The following is a 27,589-nucleotide window of genomic DNA, read 5'->3' as shown; positions in this document are numbered from 1 at the left end:
TCCAGCTCAATGGATGCCATCACCATACAGTGATCATTTTTTTATTTTCATTGATATCTGACTTTCGAAGATTAGAATTTATATTTCTTAAATGATATCCATTTTGACAAATAGAATTTTAAATGAAATTAAAATGGATCTTCTGCTTTTCAATTTATGTAAATAATTTTTTATGCAATGTACCATAAAACTTTTAAATATGTAGATACTGTAAATAAATATTGTATATAATGTGAATATACAATGTAAATATTAAATTATTATTTTCACTCCTCTCCCAATCCATTCTTCCCTCATCAACAATCGATTATGAGATATTTAGACTAATGCATTGATTGCATTAGTTCTATAACCTCTGACTGATTGTTGTTTATTTTTTTCCTGTAGTAACTAAATCATCAGGTATATATCTAATCAAATTTTGTATCCAGAAATCTTTGAAAATTTCTTCATTTACAGACTATAGTCTTATTTTTCTTCTTATTATTGCCTTTCTTCTGACGTTAATCATTAGGTAGGTCCATTCAGCATATTGCTTGTTTATGATTTGATATTTCAAGATTGAGTATGAAATATTAATAATTTCAGGAATTATTGCTCCCCATAGTAGTGACATTTCATAAGACAGGTACTTCTATGGAGGAGGGTTCGTTATCCCATTTATGGGATCTCTAAACCATTTCAGACCCTCCATTTGAGAACTTTCTACAATCAGTGACAAAAGGGAAATTCACCGGGGTGTTTTGAAACCACAATCGATTTGTAAGTGCTCTAAAGTAGGTTCGAATGGTAGAGTTTTAACGCTACACTTAAAGTTCAAAAATGATCCAGTAGGGCTTGAAATATAGCCTAGAAACCAATAAATCCCTCCCAGATCGATAGTCGATAAAATTAAGTTGAAGGCCTGAAGTTCTCGCTCGAACTTCATTTTTCGAAAAATGGTAAATTAGCCAAAAGTGCCAATATATTATGGCACTGATTGTAGAGGGACTTTCGGAAATGTTTGTTTGTCTTATTTCTGACGGTTTGAATTTCCAAATTTTGATTAGCCTTTAATTGGGGTAATTAAAAGTGACCACAACACGGGGTCTTCTAGTTCCCTTTCTTACCTTACGGCCGGAAAAACAAAAGAGGTCGTTGCAATTATGTTAATGACCAAACTACTTGCATTGTGTATTTTCGGTTGTTTGTAATTACCTGGTATATGTCTATATGTGAAGTAACATAGTAACAAGTATGCCGACGTTGATGATATTTAGAGGTTGAAATTTGTGCTAACACTTGACACCAGTTGGCTAATGAATGACAACTAGTACAGTATGTCAGGAGGTAGGTGTATTACTATTACTGACCGACAAGCTTTTCCCGTTAAGGTTCGAAAATGGAAAGAATTGTACTGTACCGTATTTCTTCTAATTGCTCAGCCAAAGAAAGAAAAAGTACGGTGGCCGAGAAGGGCCACACAAAATAAAATACCTCAATACAAAATAAAAAATCCCATAACAAAATAAAAAATTCCAATACAAAATAAAGAATCCCATAACAAAATAAGGTTTGGACCCGGACTTTCAAAATTTTCAAAAATTGGTACCAGGGGCCCTAAATTCTTGAAAAGCTAAAGTGGTCAATGATAAGTATCCAGGCTCACAACATAAGACTTTGGCCATTTTTGGGTCCCCCTTTTTGTATGTATTGAACTTTTGGACCTACCCCAGTGGGGTGGAGGTCCTATAAATTAACCGTTCGTTCGTTCGTTCGTTCGTTCGTTCGTTCGTTCGTTCGTTCGTTCGTTCGTTCGTTCGTTCGTTCGTTCGTTCGTTCGTTCGTTCGTTCGTTCGTTCGTTAGCTTTCCTCGTGATTGACTCGCTAGTTTTTTCTGATTTTTTGCACAAAGATGTATAACTATAAACCCTCGAATGTGACGGACCCCGATTTTCGAAAAAAAGAATTTTTGGGCAAATTTGGGACAAAAAACGGCTGAAAAACGGGTTTTTTGCACTTTGTGAAAAATTGGATCATTAACTTTTTGTAATTTTTTGCTTGAAAGTAGGGTACCATCATAGGTGAAAGACGGCTCAAGCAGATTTTTTCAAAAAAATTTTGTTGGCTCAAACAACGCATGTTTATCTATAAAAATCACTATTAATAAGCATACATCAATGTTCTTAGTCAAATTACTTTATGAGATAGATGTTTTATTTGCTCATGAGGGCTTACTTTTGAAGAATGTGTGTGTTTAGACATGAAATTTTGGTTGCTTGGCGTGTTTTTATAGAAAAACTGGCCAAATTCGATATTTATTTATAAGCATATTATCAATTACTTAGGTATTAGCTTTTCTCGAGATTGGCTCTTTGATTCTTTATGATTTTTTGCACAAAGATGCATAACTATAAACCCTCGAATGTGACGGAGCCCGATTTTCGAAAAAAAATCTTTTGGGCAAAATTTGGGCCAAAAAACGGCTGAAAAACGGTTTTTTTGGACTTTGTGAAAAATTGGATCATTAACTTTTTCTGATTTCTGATTACCATCATAGGAAAAAGATGGCTCAAGCAGATTTTTTCAAAAAAATGCATGTTTATCTATAAGAATCACTATTAATAAGCACACATCAATGTTCTTAGCCAAATTACTCAATTTTTTGATGAGATAGATGTTTTTTTTGCTTACGAATTCTTGAATTTAAAAGAATATTTCAAGAGCATGAAATTTTGGTTTTTAAACGTTTTTTTATAAGAAACAATTTTGTTATTTTGTATTTGAGTTTGTTATTTTGTATTTGAATTTATTTTGTTTGGTCCTTCTCGGCCACCGTAAAAAAAGAATATCTTCCAATCATCAAACGTGGAAAGTTTAACATCAATAAAAACGAAGCTTGACAAATCTTGCTGGACTATCACATTTTCAAATTAAACAAGCAACATGCTGAATGGACCTACCTAATGATTAACATCACATGAAAATAAGAAAAAAGTCACAATAATTGTACAAAAATTCAGAATGTAAAAATAAAGCTTGTGTGTTGAATAATGTAAAATGGTAAAAAGGAATTTCCCCAAATACGAAAATCACTCAAACCATTCAGGCCCAAAAAATCCGTTTTTTAAGGCGAATAAGAATTTTCCGGGAAAAACCACATTCTTTAGAGAATCTTGCCCTCCATCTTTGTACAAAAAAACAGAAAAAAGTAATGACAGGATTTTGTACAATAAGTCCAAAGAACCCTATTTTTAAGCAGTTTTTGGCCCAAATTTGCCCAAATATATATTTTATCGAAAATCAGGCTCCGACACATTTTAGGCATTGCCATTTTGCATCATTGTGCAAAAAATCAGAAAAAAATAATGAGTCAACATTGAGAAAAGCTGGTAACAGACGGACGGAAGAACGAACGAACGAACGGACATGGGTTAATTTATAGAACCTCCACCGGGTTACCCGGAGGTAGGTCCAAAAAAATGATAAACTCCAACTTCCAGCTGAGTGACAAAATAACAAATATGATATTTTAGGAAGGATGTGCGAAAGACTTTCATTTGCAGAAGAATTATTTGTAAAGATTATATTTTTATACATAACCAATAAAATAAAAAGCAAAATACAAAGAAGTGTTAAAAATATCATACTTGATCCCTTCTCTCAGGGCTTCGACTCTCTACGTCTGATCTTCGAGTACGGTCGGCTTCGTCACGCCGTTTTTTGAGTTGTTTGAGCCGGTCGCGTTCATAGAGAAGGTCGGAGAATTGATGTTGGAGTGCTTTCTCACGATCCGTTTGTCGTGTCACGTCTTCTTCGAGAGCCTTTGAATATGAATTAGTGAGTAGTTGAATTTAAAAAACCTAAACCCAGCGGTAGTTTTCAAATTCCGATAATCATACCCCAAAAGGTTTAGACGCCTACTGGAAATTGTAGACAACTTTCTGGAATTTGTCAGTTTCTGAAAACTCAACATATTCTTTCTTTTGGTAAAATTCTTTAAATATATATTTCGAAAAAAATTATTAGTCCCTTAAAGATCGAATTAGAGAGAGAGAGCCAACTGTATTTCAACTCCTATCCTTTGACCCTTTCCCATTATATTCCCACCTAGAGCGCATCATTCCTTAGCCAAAAGAGTCGACCATTTTCCAAAACAAAGTTGCACTCTAAACAAAAGGAATTATCTAACAAAATCAAATCTAAAACACCTTGTTCCATTTCTCGCAGCTGAATTTCAAATGAATGTGTTACTTACAGCCAAACGTCGTGGTACGGCGTGTTTTTCCTGTTTCTTCAACATATCGAAAGTATCGCACTGGATTCGACTTTGTTCCAATTGGTCGTGTAAATCAGATATCTGTTTGTTCAACGCAATCGCACGTGACTGTAGAAAAATAAGAAACAAAAAGAAAGTCAACCTTCTTCATATATTACTCTTTTTTTCTGTTACAGGTGACCCAAACTGGTAGAAGATTCTTACTCAAAATACTATCACCTGATCTCAGACTCGTCGTTTCTTCTTGTGCCTGCAGAGTTGCTAAATTGAATGTCATTCAGTAATTAAACTTTAAATAAACCGGTTTCAATCTAGTTTTATTCATGATGTAAAAACAATTGCAATGGACGGACAATTAGAATAAGCAGGGCGAAGAATAGGTAGGCTAAAGTTTGACTACGTGATCTATCCAGCAAATTTGGTGATTATCAAATAAATAATGTAGCAAGATTTGACAAATTAGGTGCTTCCATTAAAAATTATCAAGCATACCGTAAATGTATGAAATCTTTTTATCTCAGAAAATTGTTACCGTACCTGGTAGCCTCCAAGTAGTACTTTGAGTTTCTTTTCCGATTTGGCGGCTCGTTTCGCGTCCTCTGTCATTTGTCCCCGGTAAATCTGAAAACACGAAAGTCATGTCACCTTCTAAGAACAGTTGTTTAAAAGTTTGTTGTTAAGAATCGGAAGGAAAAAATAAATATGAATCTTAATGACACTTGCAGAACTTTATATCAAACCAACTATGATTTCGTCGAACATTGGAGACTTCATTAAGCTATATAGTTGGCTAGAACCAAATTTTTTCAAGAAAATAGACTGATCTTGTTCTTAGGGTCAATATACGAGAATATTTATCAATGCGTTAAGCGATGCTGCTTTCCTTATCGATGCGTTAACATAATCAGGCAATGATTGAGAAACTTACCTCTAAGCGTTTTTCAGCAGACTCTACACGATCTTTCTTAGAAGCGAGAGCAGACCTTGTGTAACGTTGTTGGTTGGGCAGAAACAAAAGCTGAAAGGAATACAAATCAGATGTCACATGTATTGGTATACCTCTATAGGCCCATCATATTACATTGCGATGCACTAAAGAACTCACAAGAACTCAGCTTTTCTCAGGATAGAAGTGTTGTAAAAAAGAAGCTAAAATTACCTTGAATAACGAAACAGCGGCGAAAAAAATGGCAGAGATGTCATACCAAAAATTTTTCACTTTAGGCTCTTAAGGGTAAGTGGAATTTCAATTATACACAATGTTTTATTTTGATTTTAAAACTTGCTCAAAACAATGGAAACTCTCACCTGTCCATAGCATTCATCCCATACTTTGGTGTAAGCTTCCATCGTTAAATCACCATGGTTCATGCCTTGTTTCACTACTTCAATTTCTTCCTTCAATAATTCTCTCGCAGCCTGGTAAATAGAATCACCGAGTATTACAAATTATGATTGTTGACGACCTCGTATGAGGATAAGATCAAGTATACAGTGGAGTCTCCATAACTCGAACACGCACAGGGAGCTTTCGAGAAAAACGGGAAATTTCGAATTATGGAGACCGATTCATTAGGCATTGCTTACTGAAGAGATAAGGAAAATTGTTCAAATTAAGAAAACTTCAAGAAATAGAATTTCGAGTTGTAGAGACTCCAGTGTACAATCTTTAATAAACATGCCATTTCTGCCGATACTCTTTCAATAACCACATTATTGTTTCGAAGAAACATTTTTTTCAATATTAACAAATCAATGATAAAGTTGAAAAGTTTTTAATTCAGACGGCAACAACAACAACCATTAAATCAAATATAAAAACCAAGGATTCTAATTGTTACCAAACATATCAAAGTTTGTATGTCAAATTATGGATTAAATTTTGATCATAGGTGATAATTCACTTGGTGAAAATGAGAATAATTGTGTTAGTTACTTTGATTTCGTCATCCGTAACATCTTCCAAGGGTTCCTCGCTCAAAACACGTTTGTTGGTAGTCATCACAGTTTGAGCGGCCGCGCGTGTTTTCTTTTGATTCAGAGCGAACATTTGTGTTTCTGTTGGATGGGAAACTATGTCGTTACGTAACATCTTGATCATTTCCTCTTTAATCAGTTCTTCTGCCTGGGAAGAATAAATGAATGAATGAATGAATGAATGATTTCTTAGAAATCGGTTACGTTTAATGAGACTAAAACGTGCGGCGACAATTTTATATTTCTTGTGCATTTCAAAAAAATAATACCGATATATGCTTTTTTTTCCTTTGAAACTGTTGAATGGATCGAATGTTTTAAAACGAAACAGTGTAAATGGCTGAAGTAAAGATAACCAAAAGGGAGTAGAATGTTTACCATTTGAAGTGAGTTGAGGTCAACTTTCATGTGATTGGGTCTGAGAACACTGGTGTTGACGTCAGATGGGCGTGGCATGTTCCTCTGCACAGATTGTGCTCGCCGACGAAATTCCGCAGCCTCTGAATAAGTGAGTTGAAAAGAATTCGGGTCAGAGGATTATTAAACTATTTTATTAAACTATTTTCCCAAATTATTAATGAAATATTTTCCTAATAATTTCACATCTTCGAATATGTATTCGAATATGTATTCGAATATCTATAAAAATACGGTCAAGGCTAGACCTTTTAACCATGTCGTTAAAAATGGACCCAATACTCTAAATTTTGAAGTAAAAAGATTCAATTTTCTACCGAAAGATAAAGACTCCAGGTCTGCAATCATGGAATGTCACAAAAATATTGTACCTTTTTCTTTTAGGTTTTCATAGTTTCTTGCTTCAACGTCGGCCATATCTTCCACGAAGTTAGGATCAGTCGGTTCTTCCATATCAATCTCAAATTTCTAAATATATCAATTCTTTACGATGAAAGCTTTGAGTGATCCATCATGTTCATAAACATATAGTTCATAGGCGATTTTTTCCCTGAAAAACGGTCTTTCCACCGTATTGAAAACATAGGGTCTTTTAAACTGGCTTAACTCCTTTGGAATTCTTTACGTAACAATTTAACAAAAAGTACCTTAAGTGGATAAATTTTCGCGTGGATTAATTTTCGCGATTTTCGCGTATTTTGGCCATTTTCGCGAAATTTTGTCCACGCGAAAAATTTAAAATTATGATTTTTGCCAAAACCCCTAGGAAAATGAAAGAAATTAGGTGAAAAAGAGGCTGATTTGCGAAATTTAGTCCACGCGAAAATTTTCGATTTTCGATTCGCGAAAAAAAGTCCACGCGAAAATTTATCCACTTAAGGTATATTCATGATATGCGCCACTGCAATGACTTATGAAACTTTTCTGTTTTTGTTCCACCCAATACGTCACTTTTTCTATTGTTCAAGTGACGTATTGGGTGGAAAATCTTAAAAGTTCTCAGAAGACTCTCCAGTGGTGCATATCATGGATACATGCCTTTAAAACAACTATTTAAGTATGAGCCATAACACACAGATACAGTTTTAGAAAGACAAACCTCAGGCACGACAATCTCGAAATCGTTGGTTGGTTTCGGTAAAGAGCTTAATCCAGCCAACAGTTGGTTCTTATTCTCCATTTGAACTTGTTTGGCAGACGATAAATCGTCATAGAAAGCGTTTTCTCGATTGATACTGAGGTTATCACGAACTGAAGGAGTCGCTCCAGCACCTGGAGTTCCTCCTATCTTTGGTGTCATTCCACGCGGAGTAAAACCTGAAAGGAATGTAAATGTGTTAAAAGAAAAGTTCGAAGTGTGAGACTTGTGCATTAGTTTGGACACGAAAAGTTTGTCTATTTTCTCATCTCAAACAATTAAGATTAATTACCAATTCTAAACGTGATAAAGTATTTTGGCCTGATATGAATAGCTTCGTATATTATCAAGAAAATACACATGAGCTTGATGTTTGGAATAATAAGTAATGCTAATCTTTTGAAAGACCAAAAAGAAGCTAATATAAATAATAGAATTTGAACTACGAACCTTGGCCTTCAGGACCCGGTGTTCTATAAGGCGTTGTGATCATCATGTTGGGCGTCTGTTGAATCTGACGTTGGGGCGTGGCGCCATCGAAATTACTCTCGTACATAGGCGTGTTCAAACCGCCCTTCAAAGGTGTGTCTACTTGCTGTAGATTCAAAATGTTCTGCGCTTCCTGTAAAATCGAGCCAAAAAGATAATTCTTTTTTGCTACACTATCAAAGCAACTGTTTTTGGGTGATTATTTTCTTTTAAAAACAAGAGCTTCCTTCAAATAAATAAAATCAGCTTTTTCAAAACAACAACGATGCTAATGCTATTCAAATTAAGATCCAAGGAATCAATAATAAAAGGTTTCAAGTGTAAATGAGAAACCAACCTGCAGGATGTTGTCTTGTTGAGCTGGTGTTCGTGGAGTACGCATAGGTAGGTTGGTACCAGGTGTGACGGAATAATCTGACAAGAGTCCTTTAGTAGCTGATTCGCTTTCACCTTCAACAAATTCTTTTGCTTGTTCACTGGCAATACCTAGCTTCACAACCTGAAATAATCAGCAATATTTGGTTAATGGAATAGATCTAGATACCCAGAGTTTCATAATATTTTTATTTACCCGGCATCGTTCTAGCGAATTCGTTGGTCAAAAGACAACACGTGGAGGGTAAGCCTTGCCAACAATACGGTCGATACTGACCCAATATAAACCGTATGAGGTACCTCGAGAAAACTGTGTAACTAATGATATGTAAAATAGAAGTAAAAAAGAAAATCCAAATTTGCCGAAACACAAAGAGTTCATAAGATTACATTAAAACTTCACCAGAAATTCGAGACAAAAAGAAAAATGCGATCTCCAGACCTCTTCTAATTCCGCATCAGTGACTTGAGGTGTTGGCAGAACGAGTTTACTTCTTTTTTTGGTATTTTCTTGACTCATCATCCTGGAGAGAAAATCATTTATCTTTTCAAAGAAGTGGTGAACGTTGCCTTCCCTAGACTAGCCTGTACACAAACCCAGTATCTACGGCTTATTTCAAAATTCATTATCGTAGAAGGTCTGTTGTCATTGTCTTTTCTCATTTGAGATTTTTCAAACTGACCGCTGCGATGGAGTGTTGGTAAGAGAGGGGAGACGATGAGAGAAGTGTTGCTATTTATAAATCATACTTCATCGCAGAGGTCTCCGTACGGGAATTTTTTACGATCAAACAGACAATGCGCACATGGTGTACTACGAAGCGATAAACGTGAGGGTTAGACCTGGGTCGTTCGTAATCCGTGTAATACATTGGGTGTTATAATACGATAATTATAACGTTTGTCCTTTGCTTATTTTTCACGTTGCTTGAATTAACTATTCCTTCCCCGTTCTCATCTTCTGACAATTCTTTGCTGACATTGAAAGGCTTTAGAAGCAAAAGCCTTATGCTGAATAAACCCTCGAGGTTGTAATAACGGATCATGATAACCAAGACTAGAGACAACTTCTGGTTGAAGTTTTGTTGTTATTAATCTTTTATTTTAAGCGTTAACCAGTCTATCGAGGCTAGTGCACACCGAAAAATATCTGAGCTAAGAAACACAATCTAAACGCTTCAGGAAGTTATCACAAAGGAAGAATTAGAACAGTCTGTACTTATTGATTGAAGCAATAGCACCAGGTAAATCGTTTTCTTTTCGCTTTTTCTGTTTGTCCTTGTCTTTTCTTCGGTCTCTCTAAAAATGAAACAAAGTGATGTCGGTCAAAGAGTAAGATTCGTAGATCCTTCTACTTATGAGGTTTAGTAGTTTTAACATACACCATAATAGTTGATATAAGAACTTTTATAGCAGGTAAGGATAGGGGGCCCTGAGAGAGAACATAGTAAATGAATAAAGAATACCACTTTCAGTCTTGGTTCAGGTTTCATTCCTTTTAATTACATCATAGAACAAAGAATTACACCATACCTCTTCTTGAATATCTCTTCGTTTATCATCCATGTGTTCTTGGCGTAATTTCTTGTAGTCAGGTTCTAATGCTTTCACTTGCTCGTTGCTCGTGTCGTAAAAACCTAAAGTAGAGCGAAAAGAGTACTGAAAATACTTTGACTACCTTGTAATTGGTTGAAAAGACTGACGACTCTTCATCTCAAACATCTGTAAGTTAGTGAGGATTTAAAGCTAAATTTCAACCATAGCTGTTTGCTGCTTTGCGAGGCAGGGGGTATGTGAGTAAGGGGAATGTCTGATTATTAGAGTGGAAATGCACAAAACCGTTGCGTTACAGAAGCACAAAGCTTTTCAAAAAAATTCTTTTATACTTCAGTGCCCCAGGTTCAAGACAAACAAATGATAGGGACAACAGTCTGTTCCATGAATCACAAGGCAGATGAAGTTGTATGATTACCTTGAGCAGGTTTTCTTTCAAACGGAATTTCTGCATTATAGTCAACACCACGCTTCTTTTTACGATAACGATTGATTCTAAAGGGAAAAAATAATTTTTAATAAAATCATAAAATTTGTATCATTCTAAGTTTGTTTGGGTATGGTAAGCAGGGTTTGAATAGTGGACATCTGCTTTATCGTTTTAAGGCTTTACATTAAAAAATCACATCATATCAACTTTTTTAGTAACCATACATACTGTATTCCAGCAGCTCTCAGCTCCCTTCTCTTTTGTAACGAAGCAAGCCGTCTTGCTTCCTCCAGTTGTTTTTCGCGTGCTTTTCGCTTAGCCTTCTTTCCCTGAGTGTTTGCCAGTCTAGCTCTAGCTTCAGACAACATTTCCATTTCTAAAAAATTGTATATCAGTAATATATCACTAAGTCAATCTAGGTTAATTATATTCTGAAAAAGTGATGGAATTTTAATTTTTTGGTTCTGAAATACACTTTGATTTATAATGTGTTATTAGTTATATGATTGTTTTCCTGTTAGGTTGTTACACTTCATAACTAAGATTCTTATAAAATTATACAATTTTCAACAGCAAAAGCTTTGAAATTTCAAAAATCATAAGTTTATTTATCAACATACCATCCTCGTCCATATCAATGGGGTCCGGTCGTGCAGGTTTGGTTTCTGGGGCAGGATCAATTTCACCAGGACGTAGTTTACGTGGATCTTCTGATGATCCACCATCACCCTCCTTCTTCTGAGCTTGATCCCTACATGGTGGAGATATTGTAAACTTTTGGAACTTGAATAAATATGCAAATCTCTTTCAAAGGCTACTATAAGATTTATATCACTCTTGAAAAATGCATTTCATATATATTATTTCATATATATTATTTCAAATCCTACAATCAAAAGCTAAATGTGAGTGGATTCAGTTTGAGTTGTGGAAAACGTTCTTGTTGAAAACTAACTGGGCAACATTATCATATATCAAAATTTAAACTGGGTTTCACATCGCAATAAATTGATGAGTGAAATAGCTTACAAGAGATATTCATATCTTTCTAGACATTGAGTGGCTGTTCTGCCTACCAAAGGTGCTATGGTTCTCCATTGAGTAGGCATAAGTTTCGCCAGATGGAGCAGCTTTTCATCTTCTTCTCGACTCCATTCAGTCTAGTAAAATGACAATGTTAAAAAACTTTGGACTTCAAATTTGCAGGTACAAAAGAAACCAGCACTATTCGTCATTTACAATTAGAGGCAAAAATGAAATATTTCATAAACCAGTAACTATGAGTGCCTACTTTGCAACAAAATCCACGCATGCGTTTCAACTTTGTTTTGAAAATGAAACAATAGCTAGATACTTCCGCTATGTGCTATTTCATATCCTTTAAGTCTCTGTAAGCTTACGTATGTTGTAGCATGAGACAGTCTTTACATTAACTCTATAAAATCAAGAATATTCGACTTTTGTTACCTTTTTAATACTTGGATCAAGCCATTCATACCAACGAGCTTTACATTGTTTCCCTGATTTCTTATGAAGGAGTGATGCAATACGACTCCACTGATTCTTGCCATATTTCATTACAGCTGCCTTGAGAATTTCATCCTTAAATACAAACAATAAGAGTTACTACTTTAGAAAACAATTGATACTTTTATGGACCTGCCTGGCTAATCAAAAGTCAAAAATAAACAAAAAATCAGGTAAAACTAACAATAAAGTCTCAAGAAAATCCCACACAACCACTTTTTTAGGACATTTCCGAAATCTATGACCAAAATTGTTTTTGAAAAAATGGGCTCCATCAAATTTTGGGAGTACTTTTTTGCTTTATTGATGCAAAAAGAACCTGTTTTAGGCCAATTTTTTGGCTATTCTGGCAAATCTTAAGGAGTTCTTAAGAAATTCTTTGGAAATCAAACTATGTTAAATTTTTCTGTAATAAAATAATCAAATAAATGACAAAATCTTAACGTTAATGCAATTAAAACGTTTCAATTTCCAGCTAATAATAATGTTTTAACACTCAAAACAATAAAACTTTCCAATTTCTCAATATATGAGTTTTAAAATGTACTGTAAGGGGTACATCACTTTTTAGTTTTTATTACATAAAAATACAATCAAGGCTTACCTCAGTGTTTGACCAGACACCTCCTTTGATAAAAATACGAACCATAATTGCAATCTATACCTTCAATCAATATCAATTTTCTATTTTTCAAGTCTAAAATGAAAGGAAAATGATAAAACATTGTACCAGAACTGCTAACAGTAAGACTGCTTTAACAGCTATGATTGTGTTATCTTGGATATACAAGCTTTAAATTTCAGAAAAAATAAAGGTTTTGGTCTACCTAGAGTTTATAAATATATACCCATGTTTAGAAAACATTCCCAGCCAACCCAGTGGAATCAAATAAAAAAGCAGCCTTTTACAATCTAAAACCATTTATTAAAACTTCCAATAATTACACTAAAATTCATAACAAAGTTATATAAATGTATCACTATGACAAACAATACTTTCTCAGAAAATAAACTTGCCTCTGCTTCTTCTTTTTCATGTGATTGAGAAGCTGTATATTAACTAGCAAGTGATACTAGCTTGAAATTTAAGATGAAACCACTGAAAACAAAATTAAAATTGGCCTGCACTCCAAATTCTGTTATCTTGATAGGAGGATCAGTCTAATCTGCTCAATCAAGTTCCAGCCAGCTAATCAACCAACCAAAATTTGTCATTTACTTAAACTTGTGAGAGAGACCTTTGATTTGTTAAGCATTGATTACACACTAAAAATAACCCTGCACATGAAAACGGATTAGTATTTGAGGTCGTGTAAATTTTCAAGAAAATAGCCTGTCCGACAGTGCACAGATTTAGGTGGGTGTCTTCCCTGGTCTCCCTCCCCTCATAAATCTTTTTCTTGGGAAGTTATTCTTAGGTTTCTGAAGTTACTTCAGTTAAAATTTTTTCATCTACCGCTCAAAACTTAGGTAATTTCTCAAAATTTTTGAAAATGTTTATTTCACTAAAAAGCGCCAGTTTATTTCTTCAAGAATCCCGTTAGAAGTTTTGGGCGCATTTTTTTGCTTGCAATTCCAGTAGATGGCGCTTTAGTAGCATTAATCTTTGATAGGCATTATGGAGGGAAGCTAGTGTGACTATCTGCTTGGGGCTTCAAACTCAATGGTTAGACCTTTTGCTAGACACGATGTCATCCAGTCTGGAAATGGTGCACCCTGTGCTGAATATATGCAGTGTGAGTTGGAGAGCCTTTGTAGCCTTAATTCGAAGGGGCGCTGACAAACAACGATATGATTTCAGAACATGATTTTTGATGTTAGAAATCAGGCTACGAAAAACACAAACAAGCTAGATGCTGAATGGACCTACCTGATGATGAAAGTTCGATAGCAATGCGGGGAGAAAAATGAAAACAAGTGATACTTTTATGGACCTACCTGGTTATGCATTTAACAAATATATATAATTGATATCTACGTGAGCAAGACCGTTAAACAATCATTCAGAACACAAATAGTGACGATCTATTAAAATTAGTCGTTTGGTTCTTATAAAAAAACGTTTAGAAACCAAAATTTTATGCTCTTGAAATAATCTTTCATATTCAAGACTTTGTGAGCAAAAAAAACATCTATCTCATAAAAAAATTGAGTAATTTGGCTAAAACATTGATGTATGCTTATTAATAGTGATTCTTATAAATAAAGACGCGTTTTTTGAGCTGAAAAATTCTTTTTTTAAAAAAATCTGCTTGAGTCATCTTTTACCTATGATGGTACCCTACTTTCATGCAAAAAATCTGAAAAAATTAATGATCCAATTTTTCACTGTTTTTTAGCTGTTTTTTGGCCCAAATTTGCCCCAAATTTTTTTTTCGAAAATCGGGCTCTGTCACATTTTGGCCACCACCATTTTGCACCTTTGTACCAAAAATCAAAAGATTCCTATGATTCAATCCTGAGAAAAGTTGGTAACAGACAACCAAACGAACGGACGAACGAACAAACACAGGTTTATTTATAGGACCTCCACCAGGGTAGGTCCAAAAATCAGTCAGAAAATATAGCGTTTAGCGAAAATGCATAACGCAATAAATTCATCATTGATTTTTGATGAGGGGAGAGGGAAGGGTTGTAGGGAAAAAATAAATAGAAAGTTCTGGTCGCAAAAATCAGTTTTATTGACAATTGAATCATGCTTGATGGTGAGCATTGTTATCAATTAATGTTTTTGTGTAAAAAACATATAGAAATAAATATAAGGAAAAAATCCAATGAAAATCATGGGGATTTCCAGCATTTTCAACCGGAAAAAAATGTTTCTCAAAAATCGAACTCGGCCATGTTTTGAGCGTTGCGAATACGCATCTTTCTGCAAAAAATCAGAAAAAACTAAGGATGAAAATTCGAGAAAATGTCACAAAACCGGTTTTTCCAGGGGGGGGGGGTACCAAGTTGTGGTACTGGACCAGTGCCGAAAAGTTGTACTTTCTTGTTTTTTGAAATTTATCTGAGACCACCACCACTTAGTACCCTGGTACTAAGTTGAATCTACCCCTTTAAATAGGTATACCACCCCTTAATACCCAAAAAAATCTTGATATCACCATATAAAAATGACACACCACCATGAAGTACCCTCTACTAAGTTGATTTTCGCCCTCAAAATAGGTATACCACCCTTTAATTCTTAGTAATGGTACTTTCTGGTACACCTCCTTTAAATTTTCTAAAAAACTTTACAACACTGTATTAAAAAACATACCACACCACTCTGTACCACCCTTAATATCTCAGGAAAAATTCTTGTCAAGTTAGGTCAAGTCAAATATCATTTTCAAGCCAATTCTTTTTAAATCAAAAGAAATAAAGTTTCAAATAAAAACTAATTTATAACAAGCTTGTCAAAGAAATCAAAAGAACTATTAAACTAGTCTCGAAAAAATGAGAAATAAGAATAGTTAGGAGATAAAACTTCGGGGCAACCTGGGGACTTCAAAAATTGTCGAATTTGGCTGAAATTTGGCACACTTGTTCATTGAGTGAATATCTGGGGTGCTTTTTTCATTTTTCAAAAATTTTGATTTTTGGGGCCGGGAGATGAGTTCAAACAAGGCTAAAACTATGGGGCAGCCTGGATCTGGCTGAAATTTTGGACCCACTTGTTCCTTAGATGAATGAATATCTGGATGTCTAACAATTTGAAGCTACTGAAGTATACTATTGGATTAAAGTAACCTTCAACTTATTTTTTTGCATTTTCTTAAAAATTGGATAAGTCTAGAGAAAGTTAAAGAACATTTTTTGTGATTTTTTGTGATTTTGAGTACCAGATACTAACTTGATGCCTCATATGAGCATGAGTCTGCTAATGTCACCCATTTTCGGTTTTGTCAACTTTTCAACTTTAACCCTATTCGGCCTAGGGGGGGGGGCTCTTTCTGTTCGGACGTCAAACTGTTGGTAATAGCTCCTGAAATAATAGAGCTTTTGCCTTGAAATTTTAAATTCCTAACTTTTATTTAGCTTCAAAATAAAAAAAAATTTGACACCTAAAAATTTTCACACCTTGAGTATGATGACATTTCTGTTTCCAATACAAATTTATTTTTAATGTCTAATATATCGTTTAAACCGTAATTTATTGAATATTTAGGATAAAATAAGCATTTTAAACTCAGACAACTTTTTTCTAAAGCTTTTGTTAGAATACAATAGCTATTTATAAGAACAAAGGAAATTTTCGGTTTTTGCTCACCTTGGGCATGATGAGTGACGTCATCAAAAGATTTTTTTGTCAAAAGTTACCTTACGTGACAAAGATCTTGTGTGCCAAATTTCACCCAAAAAGACCAACTAGATCAAAAGTTAAGGGGTGGTACAGGAAAAGCCCCCCCCTAGTTCTGAACCGCCCCTAAAAGCCTAGGTTGAATAGGGTTAAGGCTCCAGTGAAAAATCTAGGTGCATGCAATAATGATACCAGCTGATGTTTTTTATCAGTCTTGATACTGGCAAGCTTAAACAGTCATTTTTTTCACTTTACAAAGTACACAATTTATTCAGGACAGCTTTTTACATCAAAATGTGAACGGAAAATGAGGTTTTTAGCAAATTGTCTAAGTTCATTATTTAATAATCTAGGCCAATCATGTCTGATCATACTTAATTTTTCTTTTTATTACAGCCAAGGGATATGAAAAACAAAATCTACAAAAAGATTTTTCAAAATGAAGTTTTTCCCAGAATAAATGCAAAAGGTTGCGGACATAACTTTTTCCGTTCACAAAGTTATGTCCGCACACAATAGATTTGCTAGAGAAGTGAAAGTGTTAATATCTATAGTTATTTGATTTTTAACCCTTCCCATCCATTAGAGAATCAAACCAAGTAACACTAAAATACCAGTTGTCCTTCATTGAAAAATATTCCATTTTGAAGTGAACAGGGTATGATTTCCGTTCACAATTTTGAGTTATGTCCGCACATTATTTTATCCTTTAAATTTTCAAAGGAGTTATTCTTACTCAGCTGAATCATTTTTCTATATCAAGGGTCATATTTAGGGTCATTTTATACAAATTTGAAGTCCCAAAGGCTATTTGTTGGGAGACGGTGAAACAAAATAGTTTCTCCAAAAATTAGTTATGTCCGCAACAAAAAGTTATGTCCGCAACAAATCATGAAGTTTTCTCAGCCCCCAAACACCATTTTTAGGTTTCTTTGACAAATTATTGCATTTGAGGTCATTATAAGTTGGTTAAAACCAGAAAAAAGTCTGATAATTTTCCATTGGCAAGATTTCCAGTTTTTTCACCTCATATCATATGTATTTCATGTTGCGGACATAACTATTTCATCTAAAATGTTGCTGATAAAGTGTATTTGCAAGCTGGCATGATGTTTTATTATATGAAGTAGTGCTTAGGCTATTAGAAATAGAAAACAAATACTCTGATGCCAAGTTGAGGTCCAAAATTAAAATTTTAACAGAAAAATAACCTTTTTGTTTCTTTGAAAATGATGGTTCTGAGCCTGCGAGCTTGAATAAAGGATAAATCATGCATTAATTTGCATATTAAATTCATTGTGTAGTGTTCACACAACAAAATCTACTATACATTCACTTACAGACTGGTTAGAATTGCTCCAATAGTTCAAAACAGAGTCATATTCTGTAGCAAATTGTATGTTGCGGACATAACTATTTAAAGTATTTTATCAGATCTTTGACCCCCTTAAGCAGTTATGCTAACACTTTGACAATACTAAAGAGTTACATTTGTAAAAACAATGCATTTCCTTGTTTTTTTTAAATTTTTTGTGTCCTCTAGAGGGTCGTTCTTCTATTAGAAATATGAGAAAGTTCTAATATCATTGATAAGTCTTCTTTTGCTTTTCAAGGAAAAACATTTAATAATGAAAATACAACACAGTTGATCAAGCTCAATCTTAACTTTAAGATTTAGTTTTAACAAAAAATTATAATATTGGAATTCTTTTACAAATAAATCTTCAATTTCAGGAAATCATAGTTACAAAAGACCTTTCAAGACAAACAAATTTCAATGATTAAGTTTGGTTTCAAGTACAGCAAAGTTAAAGCCAAAATAATAACTCAATTTATGTTATTGCTGATTTAAATAAATTTAACAAAAAAAGTTATGTCCGCAACCAACAAGGTTTGATTTTCTAATTCTTTTATTCTAACTTTTGAAAATTAGCAAACTTTTGGTTTTTGGAACTTGTGATTGAGTCCTTCAAATCTACATGAATTACCAATAGCCAGTTTTCATTTATGAAGTCAAACTTTATGGATCTTTATTTTTCTTATAGATTTTAGATTTTTTTGAAAAAAGTGTCAAATTTAAATATGCCATACTGGAGGGTAAAAATTGCTTTTCAACACTTAATATAAGCCATGAACTAAATCAACAATATTAGATAATGCATATTTTTTCAAATAAAGTAACTACAAAGAGTTTTTTGGCAAATTGTCTGATTTATAATACTCTAGGTTTAATTTACAATGTGCAAGGGGTTCATGTCCCACCTGAAAATTCAGGTCCCACCTATCCTAAAAAGTCCCACCTTCAGCCCAGACTCCCAGATCCCAGCTAAAAACAAAAAAAATTAACTACTTCGAGGAACAAAACAAAACTTCTTTACCATAATATGAAGATGAAAATATTAATTGTTTAAACTTTTATTTGCCTATGACCTACATTAGGGGTAGAACTGGGTAGAAACCAATCAAGTAGTCAGACGGCTTAGAAGTAAGTGTGAGTCGTTAGATATAAGTTTGGCATGAAATTATGGCTAATCCTCGAATAGAAGTTTTGGGGAAAATTTTGTCCCGATAACTACAATATTAGTATAAATAAGTGAGGATTCTCGCCTACAACCATAACTGCAGGGAGGGAGGGAGGTAAAATATCTCATCCTGTCAGCTTTCAGTTAGAGTGTCGACTAGAACAGGGAGATGTGATGGCCATTTTGAACATGACGTCACATGGCTATTAGCAAAGTAGACTCAGTTGGCGGAGGGCGGCTACCCAGCCATTCAAATACTGTATATAGCGCTTTTCAAACAAAAGTTAAACCGCAATTTAACCTGTGTTAAATCCAAAATATATTAATACGTCTATTATATACATTTATGAAAAAAATATATCATAAAGTCATAAAATCTGAAAATAAGAAATTTTACTTTAACTTTTCAAACATACCAAAGTCCACCTAAAGAAATTAACTCCCACCTTAACTTGTTTCTCCCACCTAAAACCTGGAAAACCCCAAATCCCACCTGAAAATTTTCGACCCAAATCAGCAAAACCCCCCCACTATTCTGGGGGGGGTGCACACTATGAATTTATGGACCAAGCCAGTTTGATTAAGCCCTGATACTTATGTTTTCTGAAAATTGAAGTCATTAATAAAAAAATTATCCAGGAATAAAAGTGAAATTCAAAACTTTATTTTTTCCAAAATTTTTCACCTATTTGGGTGACATTACCAGACTCATGCTCATATTTGGTATTGAGACAACCATTTATTCCCTTGATACAAAGTTGTAAAAATGTTTTTTTCAATTAGGACCACAACTTAGTACCATGTACTAAGTTGTTTTTTACTTACCTTATCAGACCACCACCCTGCACTGGCCCCCACAACTTAGTACCGACCCCCCTGGTTTTTCCGGCATATTTCTGGCATTTTCGGCCGGAAAACAATGTTTTTTGAAAATCGGGCTTCGTCACATTTTAGGTATTGTCATTTTGCATCAGTGTGCAAAATTTCATAAAAAAATATAAAGTACAGCTCGAGAAATTCAAGAAATACTGTCTTTCCGGCAAAAAAAGGTTGGTTCCAGCAATTTTTAAATTGTTCCGGCTTCAAAAATCAATTTTATTGAAAATTGAATTATGCTTGATGGTGGGCATTGCTATTAATAATGTTTTTGAATGAAAAAAACAACCAATTATAAGGAAAAAGTCCAATGAAAATCTAGAAAAACGGCGATGTCTGGCATGTTTCCAGCTTTTTCCGCCGGAAAAAAAATTTCCTCAAAAATCGGACTCAACCATGTTTTGGCCATTGTTAATACGCATCTTTGAGCAAAACATTGAAAAAAACTAATGAGAAAATCTTGAGAAAATGCCAAAAAACCAGTTTTTCCGGCATATTTCCGGCATTTTTGGTTGGAAAATTTTTTTTCTTCAAAAATCGGGCTCCGTCATATTTTGGCCATTGCCATTTTGCATGTTTGTGCCAAAAATCAGAAAACACTAATGAGCCAATCTCGAGAAAAGCTGGTAACAGACGAGCAGACGGACGGACGGACAGACAGACAGACGAACAGACAACAGTTAAATTCATAGGACCTCCACAGGGGTACCCGGAGGTAGGTCCAATAACCATAAATTAGAAAAAGGCAAGAAATTCTACAAATTGCTTCAAATATTTATGTCGAAAATATGAAAGGCCTGCTGACTGAAAATGGGCTCCCAAAAAGGCCCGTAATTTGTACATTATATATTGGGAAGGGTGGTTTGACGGCGACACTCTATAATTCTCCAATCGGTGTCAACCATTTTGAAGGAGAACAAAAAAATTTAAAAGGGCACGCTAGCAGTGAAATTTCATTTGTCATGGTCTCTGTTGTAAGAATTGTGGCTCATTTGTGTTGCTAAATGCTGAGTTTATGGACGCAAAATACCACTGTGTGCTATACTGAACTTAATGTATGCCAGAAAACAAACACTTCAAATCAAACCTGGCAGACTTGTAAACATGGCTTGGATTTGCTAAAATACCAAGTCCCAGACTTACTTTAATGGGATAAAATTTTGCTAAGCCAACCTTGAAAACTAATTTGAAGATCAACTTTCCAAGAAAAAGATGGGAGCAGGAGGCAGAAGCCACCTAGATCCGCGCACCGCCCGATAGGCTATTTCCCGGAAATTTTGCCGGACCTTAAACAATGACCCATTTAAATGTGCGGAATTATTTTTACTTTAGCGTATAAGCAAGGCCTTAAAATTCAAAGCGCTGTCTCGGGAATTGAATCTGATTGAATGACAAAATTTGGTGGTTGGTTGATATTTGGCTGGTGCACGTTTGCAATCTGTCATTTTGTCTCATTTTAAGTTTTCAACTTTTAATTGATTGTCTTGGGATCTTGAACTTGATTCAGGTAACTCTCATCCTTGTTGTTGCAAATACATCCTGCAGATGACTGATGTTGTTTTTTCTGAAAGCTAGATTTCCTAGTGTGACTAACTGCCTTTAAGGCGGCCATTGAAATATTGTTTTGTTAGCGTCGCAACAGGTGTTAAAAATACATGCGGGCGGGCGGACAGGCGGACAAAAAGATTCCCGTTTTTTTTACTGTAAGTCGGGGGCAGGTGGGTGGTGACACGAACAGAACAATTTTCTGATGGCCGCCGCCAGAGTGATCAAGAAAAAGCTATACCGTACGTCAAAAGAACAATTTTTTTTCAGATTTTTTCCTGCATCTCCGCACCAGAAAATCAGTGGAAAATATGATGCGGGCGGGTGACACGAATAGAATAATTTTTTGATGGTCGCCTAAATTGTGCTTGTCGGTAGTGCGGTCAAAGATACCGTGAAGTTGGGTAACTTGCATCAGTGGAGGGAAACTTGCATAGCCATATCCATCAAATGATTGACCACAGCACAAAGCAGCAAAATTTCAAAACAATTGAACTACACATCTCCCCTCGCAGCTCTACTCTACCATTTTTGTTTTAATTTATTTAACTTTGTATTTTAATGATGAACAGCCGGGTCATAGACCTTTTTTTAAAGAGGCAGCCATGTTGAATAATTATGTACTACTACAGCATAAAAACAATGATACAGCCATGCATAATTTTTAAAATATGCATGATACAGTAATTATGAGGACCCTGCCGCCGACGCATAACGAACACCGGACTTAACAAACACCTGCCACGCGAAAGTCCGGTGTGTCCGGTGTAAAATGAGAATTTTTTTACCACCGGACTTGAGGAAGTCGGATGTCCGGTGTCGGAAAAGGATATTTTTTTCCACCGGACAATCAAAACACCGGACATGACCAGTCCGGTGCACCCGGTGTAGCGAAAGGATACTTTTTGCCACCAGACAAATACACCGGACAGTCAATTATGCATATGGATGTATCATTGTTTTTATAATAATGCTGGAGTATATACATAAGGCCGATGGAATTTAATGTTATGTTTACCGTAAGCCGCCCGCGTGTTCAAAAACCTGCCGCATCAAGTTGTCATTATTTGCCATTTTCTCGAAAAGTTGTCATTATTTTTCTTCCCACTTGAGCAGAGAACAAAAATTTTAGAAGTTGATATCAAAACAAACGGCCCATGGCTTTTTTAGATTGTTAAAAACCCGAACGGCCCTCTAGTAGTCTTTACCGTGTGAATTTAATTTTGTCATATTGTGGAGATAACATTATATAATTCTCTAGCGAGAAGAAAAAGATTTATCTCTTTAAGCTCGTACAAACGGGAACCAAAAGAATCAATAAAAACACGAGAGTTCCGGAGACACAAGAGGAGATTGTGTATCTATAACCAGACGGTGTCAATCGAACAACTTTGAACAAAAATCGCAATCGAACGTAATTGAACGTAATCGAATCTTAATCGAAACGGCCCATTCCTGGGTAATATTCGATTGTGTTCGATTGCGTTCGAGTAATGTTCGATTGATATTTGACTATGTTTGATTGGTTCGATTGATTGTCAATAACATTGGATTAATGTTCAAACGATTACGATTATGTTCGATGAGTTTGATTGCGATTAAATCAAATTGGATCACTCTGTTAGAGCTTTTAGCGTGGGCGGCCGAGTGCTTAAGTAGGGTGGACAGGCCAAAATTTTCCCCTCAATTTTTATGAACCAAACTAATTTTATTTGAAAGTCCTTACCTTTGTGAGAAAAACGAGGGGTCATTTATTAGAATTGGTTAAGTATTCCCAAAGTTATTCCATTTTCAAAACACAAAAAAATCACCTTTTCAAAGAATCGCCTCCTTACACCACGCCAGCAAGAAATAATTTTCGGAAGCACCAAAATCGCGCCAAAAATGACGGATGAAATCTAGTCTTCCGTGTGGCGGGGTGTGGGGAGTTTTGCTGGTGCGGTCTGAAAATCGGCCCGATGACTGTTAAACTTTAGCTTATCGCTAATGAGCTGGAAATGATAGCTAAAAACAAATTTCACCACTAGAAAGCTGAAACCCTCAGCTTTCAGATGGTGTATGCTGCTTTTAAAAGAAAAAATCCGCAATCTTGTTCAAAAATCGCAATTTCTTCTTATTTTTCAAAATCCAGACGGCCTGCAGATTTTCAATAAAAGCACTTTGTGATAGATTGTAGCCTAATCTTTACCCTGGGTTTACTAAAAAAACCGCAATTGAAAAGATGAACCAGCTCAATAGCGACAGCCATTTGTTTCAATGTGGGTCGAGAATTTTCTGGTGCCGTGGTCAGCGCTAAATCGCGTTTTCACCTTGACATCGAAAAACATGAATATCTTTGGAAAGAAAATAGATACCTGAATGCAGTTTTTTTTACTTGTTTCCCTTATAACTCTTGATTGATTTAAAAAAAGAATGAACAGATTTGGATGATTTAAAGGTAAGTACTAATGCATTGAAGCTCATTTTTGTAAATTCTTCCTCGTTCCGCGCAAAAAATCCCGACGAGTGCGCACCCTAGCTTAAGTAACTACCAAAGTGAATAAAATCTAATACAATTGAATCAATCGAACGTAATCGAATACAATTGAACGTAATCGAAGCAATCGAACAGTAAATCCAGGGTAATATTCGATTGCAATTCGATTGCGTTCGACAATTGAATTGCAATTATGCGATTGCGTTCAATTGCGTTTGATTGATTCGGCGTTCCATTCGTCCGATTGACACCGTCTGGCTATAAGGAAAAACGAAAAATCTGGTAAAAAATAAATGTTTATGGGAAAATAATGAATAATGAATAATGAAAACTTGGCCGCATCGAATTCTGAAAATCGTCATTACGGTAAACATATCATTAAAGGACCCTGCCGACGCACCGGACAGTGTAGACCTAAAGCTCTAAAGCAGCATCTAATAACATGAAAACCAGAATATGATTCTTCAATGGGAATCAAAACTATAAAGTGCACTTACAAACATCAATTTGTCAGATCTAACAAAATTAATAACCACACTGTCATCATTGACAATAAAACAAACAATTTTCTGTCAAGAGCCTTGTAAACATTCCAACAACTTCCATCGAAATGATCTATCACAGCTCAGTTTACCATTTTAGCGCGGTCTGAGGATTGAGCCGAGAACTCTCGCATAGCGCCCGAGCTCCCGCGCGGTGCGCGGCGCGGGGATGAAAAACTTCAATCTGTCAATCATTTTCTCAAGCGAAGTGTACGCGAAGTGATTCTAGCTTTACGATAGTGCCGCGGATCATCAATGGATAGTATTCAATTATCATTATCCCTTTATTTTCATTCCTAGAACTTTTGCAAAAAAAAGGAAAAATAGAAAAGTTGTATTTTTTACTGCCCTATATACGTACTGAATTTGAAAGATCTGCTATGTGGCGTTTTTTTGCAAACTTCGAAAAACTGATTTTTGTCCCGCCTTTGCGGGATTTTGGCTCAAGTGCTTGAGTGCAGCATAGGGTTCAAAGTCCAAATATGCGTTTCCCGTAATTTTTGTATGAAGAGTTAGGTCTATACTGCCGGACTTAACGAACACCGGACACGCGAAAGTCCGGTGTAAAATGAGAATTTTTTTTACCACCGGACAATTTCTACACCGGACTAAAGGAAGTCGGATGTCCGGTGTCGGAGAAAGATATTTTTTCCCACCAGACAATCAAAACACCGGACATGACTAGTCCGGTGCGTCCGGTGTTTCTTATTTTTTGTTTCATAAATGTCCGGCGTCCAAAATTCCCTGTATGCAACACCGGACTTATTGCGTCCGGTGTAGCGAAAGGATACTTTTTGCCACCGGACAAATACACCGGACAGTCCGGTGCGTCGGCAGGGTCCTATCATCATTAATTTCCATCAGCCTAATTATTCAACATGGCCCTGCCTCTTTAAAAAAAGGTTTATTCATTTGAGGGCTATGCATGTTAGCATCCACTGATGGAAGTTACCCGATCTCACGGTAGAAAATCTAAAGATAGAGTGCCTGAATAATTTCCAAAAAAGCCCATTATAAACAGATAAAATGCAGAGACAACTTGGTTTGTACTAAGAAAGGGTGACCCCCTGATATTTCATGTAAAACCAGATGAATAGAAAGAAAGAGAAGAACCATTAAAAAAACAGTCGACGAGTGACCACTTTCAACTTTGAACAATATATTTATAATATCTATCTATCTATCTTTCCCACAGTCCCACACACACCAAGAAAATTTGCACACAGACAACAGACAGCTAAATATTCGCAACAGTCGGCTCCAATCGTAGCAAGTTTTAAAACTTATTACGCATAACATTCTCAAAGCAAGGATTCACAAAATTACTTTACAAAGATATTACATAATGTAGTATTTGCTTATCTTTCAAGATAATATGTTACCGCTAAAACCTACTTTAAATGTGATCCCTTTTTTGATTGTTCCGATCGATTGTTCCGTTTATTACATAGTCCGGTTTATTAAAAAAGAAGACCGGGTCCGGAAATGGAAAGTTTTGTCGATTTTTTTGACGTTTTTGTGCCGCCTTTCACGGCCATAGAGAGAAAATATTTCCCCAAAATTTCAACCAAAATGTTTCACTAAATTTTTAAGAGATTTCAAGAATCTATGATCCTTTGAAGGAGTCGATTTTGATTCTCGTACTTTTGGAACCCTTACTCAATTGCTTTTTATATTTTAATGAATTTTAATAATTTTTGTACGTTTGAGTTGGAGGGACTTTCGAGGGTGTGAAAAAGGGATCCTTATGGCTCTCACATACCCGGCACCATTTTTCTTAGGCAAAAATGGATGATGATGGGTATGTGCGGACGGTAAGGGTCGGTTTTTCACCTTTCAAAATCTCTCTAAGGGTCCGAAAAATCAGAAAGTTTTGAATTAGTTTCTCTAACTCTAAGGGTCGGAAAATTCAGGATTTTTAGGAAATTTTTTGATTTCCAGAGAAAAAATTGTAACAAAGTCTCTCTAAGGGTATGACTTTTTTCAAAAATCGAAAAAAAAATTTCAAAAAGTCTCTCTAAGGGTCACCTTTTCAGTAAAAATCAGTCTCTTTAAGGGTCGGTTTTCGGAGGTCCCGTCCGCACATACCCCTCATTCGCCAACCCTAGTACCCCCCCGGGAAGTACCCCCACCCCTGGAACGACATAAATTGTTTTATAAGAAAAGACTTTATAAGAACATAAGACTTCGCTGATCAAAATATTTCAAACATTTTGTCCAACAAAACTCCCATCCAACACTTTTTTCCTTCTTCCAACATAATTTTTTATTACTTTCCGATTTTTGCATTCGAGTAAACCATTCCAACATTCCATCCAACAGAGAGAAAATGGCATGTTGGATGGAATGTTGGAATCGTTTACCTCGGCCTTAGGGGGTTTCATGGTTGTTGTTGGTGGAGGAGCGAAATCAGCACGAATGGAGTGGCGCGAAAAATTAGTTAATTTTAGTGCAGAAAAACGGTATCTAGCAAAAAGTTTTGAGGAATTTCGGATACCCACATAAACTTTGTCCATACAAACATATCAATATGAATTGAAAAAACATTAAAAATATTTGACTGAATGAAAAAATAATCGAACTTAATATTAGAAAATCATTCTTCAAATGCAAAAATCTTTTTTAAAAATAAAGTACAGAAAATTCTGAAAAAGATTTTTAAAATTGTGAACAAACTCACAAACTCACAAACTCACAAACAAACATTCTGAGATTCTAGCTCAACTGAAGTTGAGAATGATGAAAATCAATAATTTTAGTACTAACCAATGTACTAAAAAATGTTTCTAATTTTTGTCTTATTTGTCATCTTTTTTGGTATTTTTGTATACCCTTGGTACTAAAAGGATATTTAAGTATTTTTGATCACCACGTCACTAAATGACATGATGTCTGAGCTTTTAGTACCGACCTCCCTGTTTCAGAAGTATTTGCAGGAAAAATCTACCGAAATATCTCTCAAAGCCCGGGGGTACTAGGGTTGCGAGCTGACAGGGGGGGGGTAAACAAGTTATGCCTTTTGTATTTTGTAAGTTCATGAGGCTGATAAGTGGCCAGGTTTAATACACACTATATTTTGGGCTCAGTAAATCCATACCACTAGATCCTGTCCCTTTTTGGATAAGAACAAACAAAAAATAATGACAAAGTGATCAACATTTTCTAAAAAGAGAGG

At 35.2% G+C, this 27,589-nt stretch overlaps 1 protein-coding gene across 1 annotated transcript in view; it reads right to left on the bottom strand.

The window, feature by feature from the left end:
* Nucleotides 1-3,533: 3,533 nt before the first annotated feature.
* Nucleotides 3,534-27,589, bottom strand: part of LOC136811654 (cell division cycle 5-related protein-like) — a 38,463-nt gene continuing 14,407 nt past the window's right edge. The window contains exons 3-22 of the mRNA XM_067068278.1: nt 12,770-12,862; nt 12,106-12,240; nt 11,668-11,798; nt 11,259-11,389; nt 10,867-11,014; nt 10,627-10,703; nt 10,188-10,291; nt 9,874-9,953; nt 9,097-9,178; nt 8,617-8,778; nt 8,241-8,412; nt 7,752-7,969; nt 7,024-7,120; nt 6,614-6,735; nt 6,195-6,383; nt 5,567-5,677; nt 5,187-5,276; nt 4,796-4,879; nt 4,238-4,366; nt 3,534-3,803 (exon numbers count right to left, since the gene is read on the bottom strand). Of these exons, the coding sequence (XP_066924379.1) occupies nt 3,624-3,803; nt 4,238-4,366; nt 4,796-4,879; nt 5,187-5,276; nt 5,567-5,677; nt 6,195-6,383; nt 6,614-6,735; nt 7,024-7,120; nt 7,752-7,969; nt 8,241-8,412; nt 8,617-8,778; nt 9,097-9,178; nt 9,874-9,953; nt 10,188-10,291; nt 10,627-10,703; nt 10,867-11,014; nt 11,259-11,389; nt 11,668-11,798; nt 12,106-12,240; nt 12,770-12,814 (2,487 nt within the window). The 5' untranslated portion in view covers nt 12,815-12,862 and the 3' untranslated portion in view covers nt 3,534-3,623. The remainder of the gene's footprint in view (nt 3,804-4,237; nt 4,367-4,795; nt 4,880-5,186; nt 5,277-5,566; nt 5,678-6,194; nt 6,384-6,613; nt 6,736-7,023; nt 7,121-7,751; nt 7,970-8,240; nt 8,413-8,616; nt 8,779-9,096; nt 9,179-9,873; nt 9,954-10,187; nt 10,292-10,626; nt 10,704-10,866; nt 11,015-11,258; nt 11,390-11,667; nt 11,799-12,105; nt 12,241-12,769; nt 12,863-27,589) is intronic.

Source organism: Clytia hemisphaerica, unplaced genomic scaffold (assembly GCF_902728285.1).
Source record: "Clytia hemisphaerica strain Z4C2 unplaced genomic scaffold, Clytia hemisphaerica genome assembly, whole genome shotgun sequence".
Classification (NCBI taxonomy): Eukaryota; Metazoa; Cnidaria; class Hydrozoa; order Leptothecata; family Clytiidae; genus Clytia; species Clytia hemisphaerica.
This window is presented reverse-complemented; position numbering and strand designations above follow the sequence as displayed.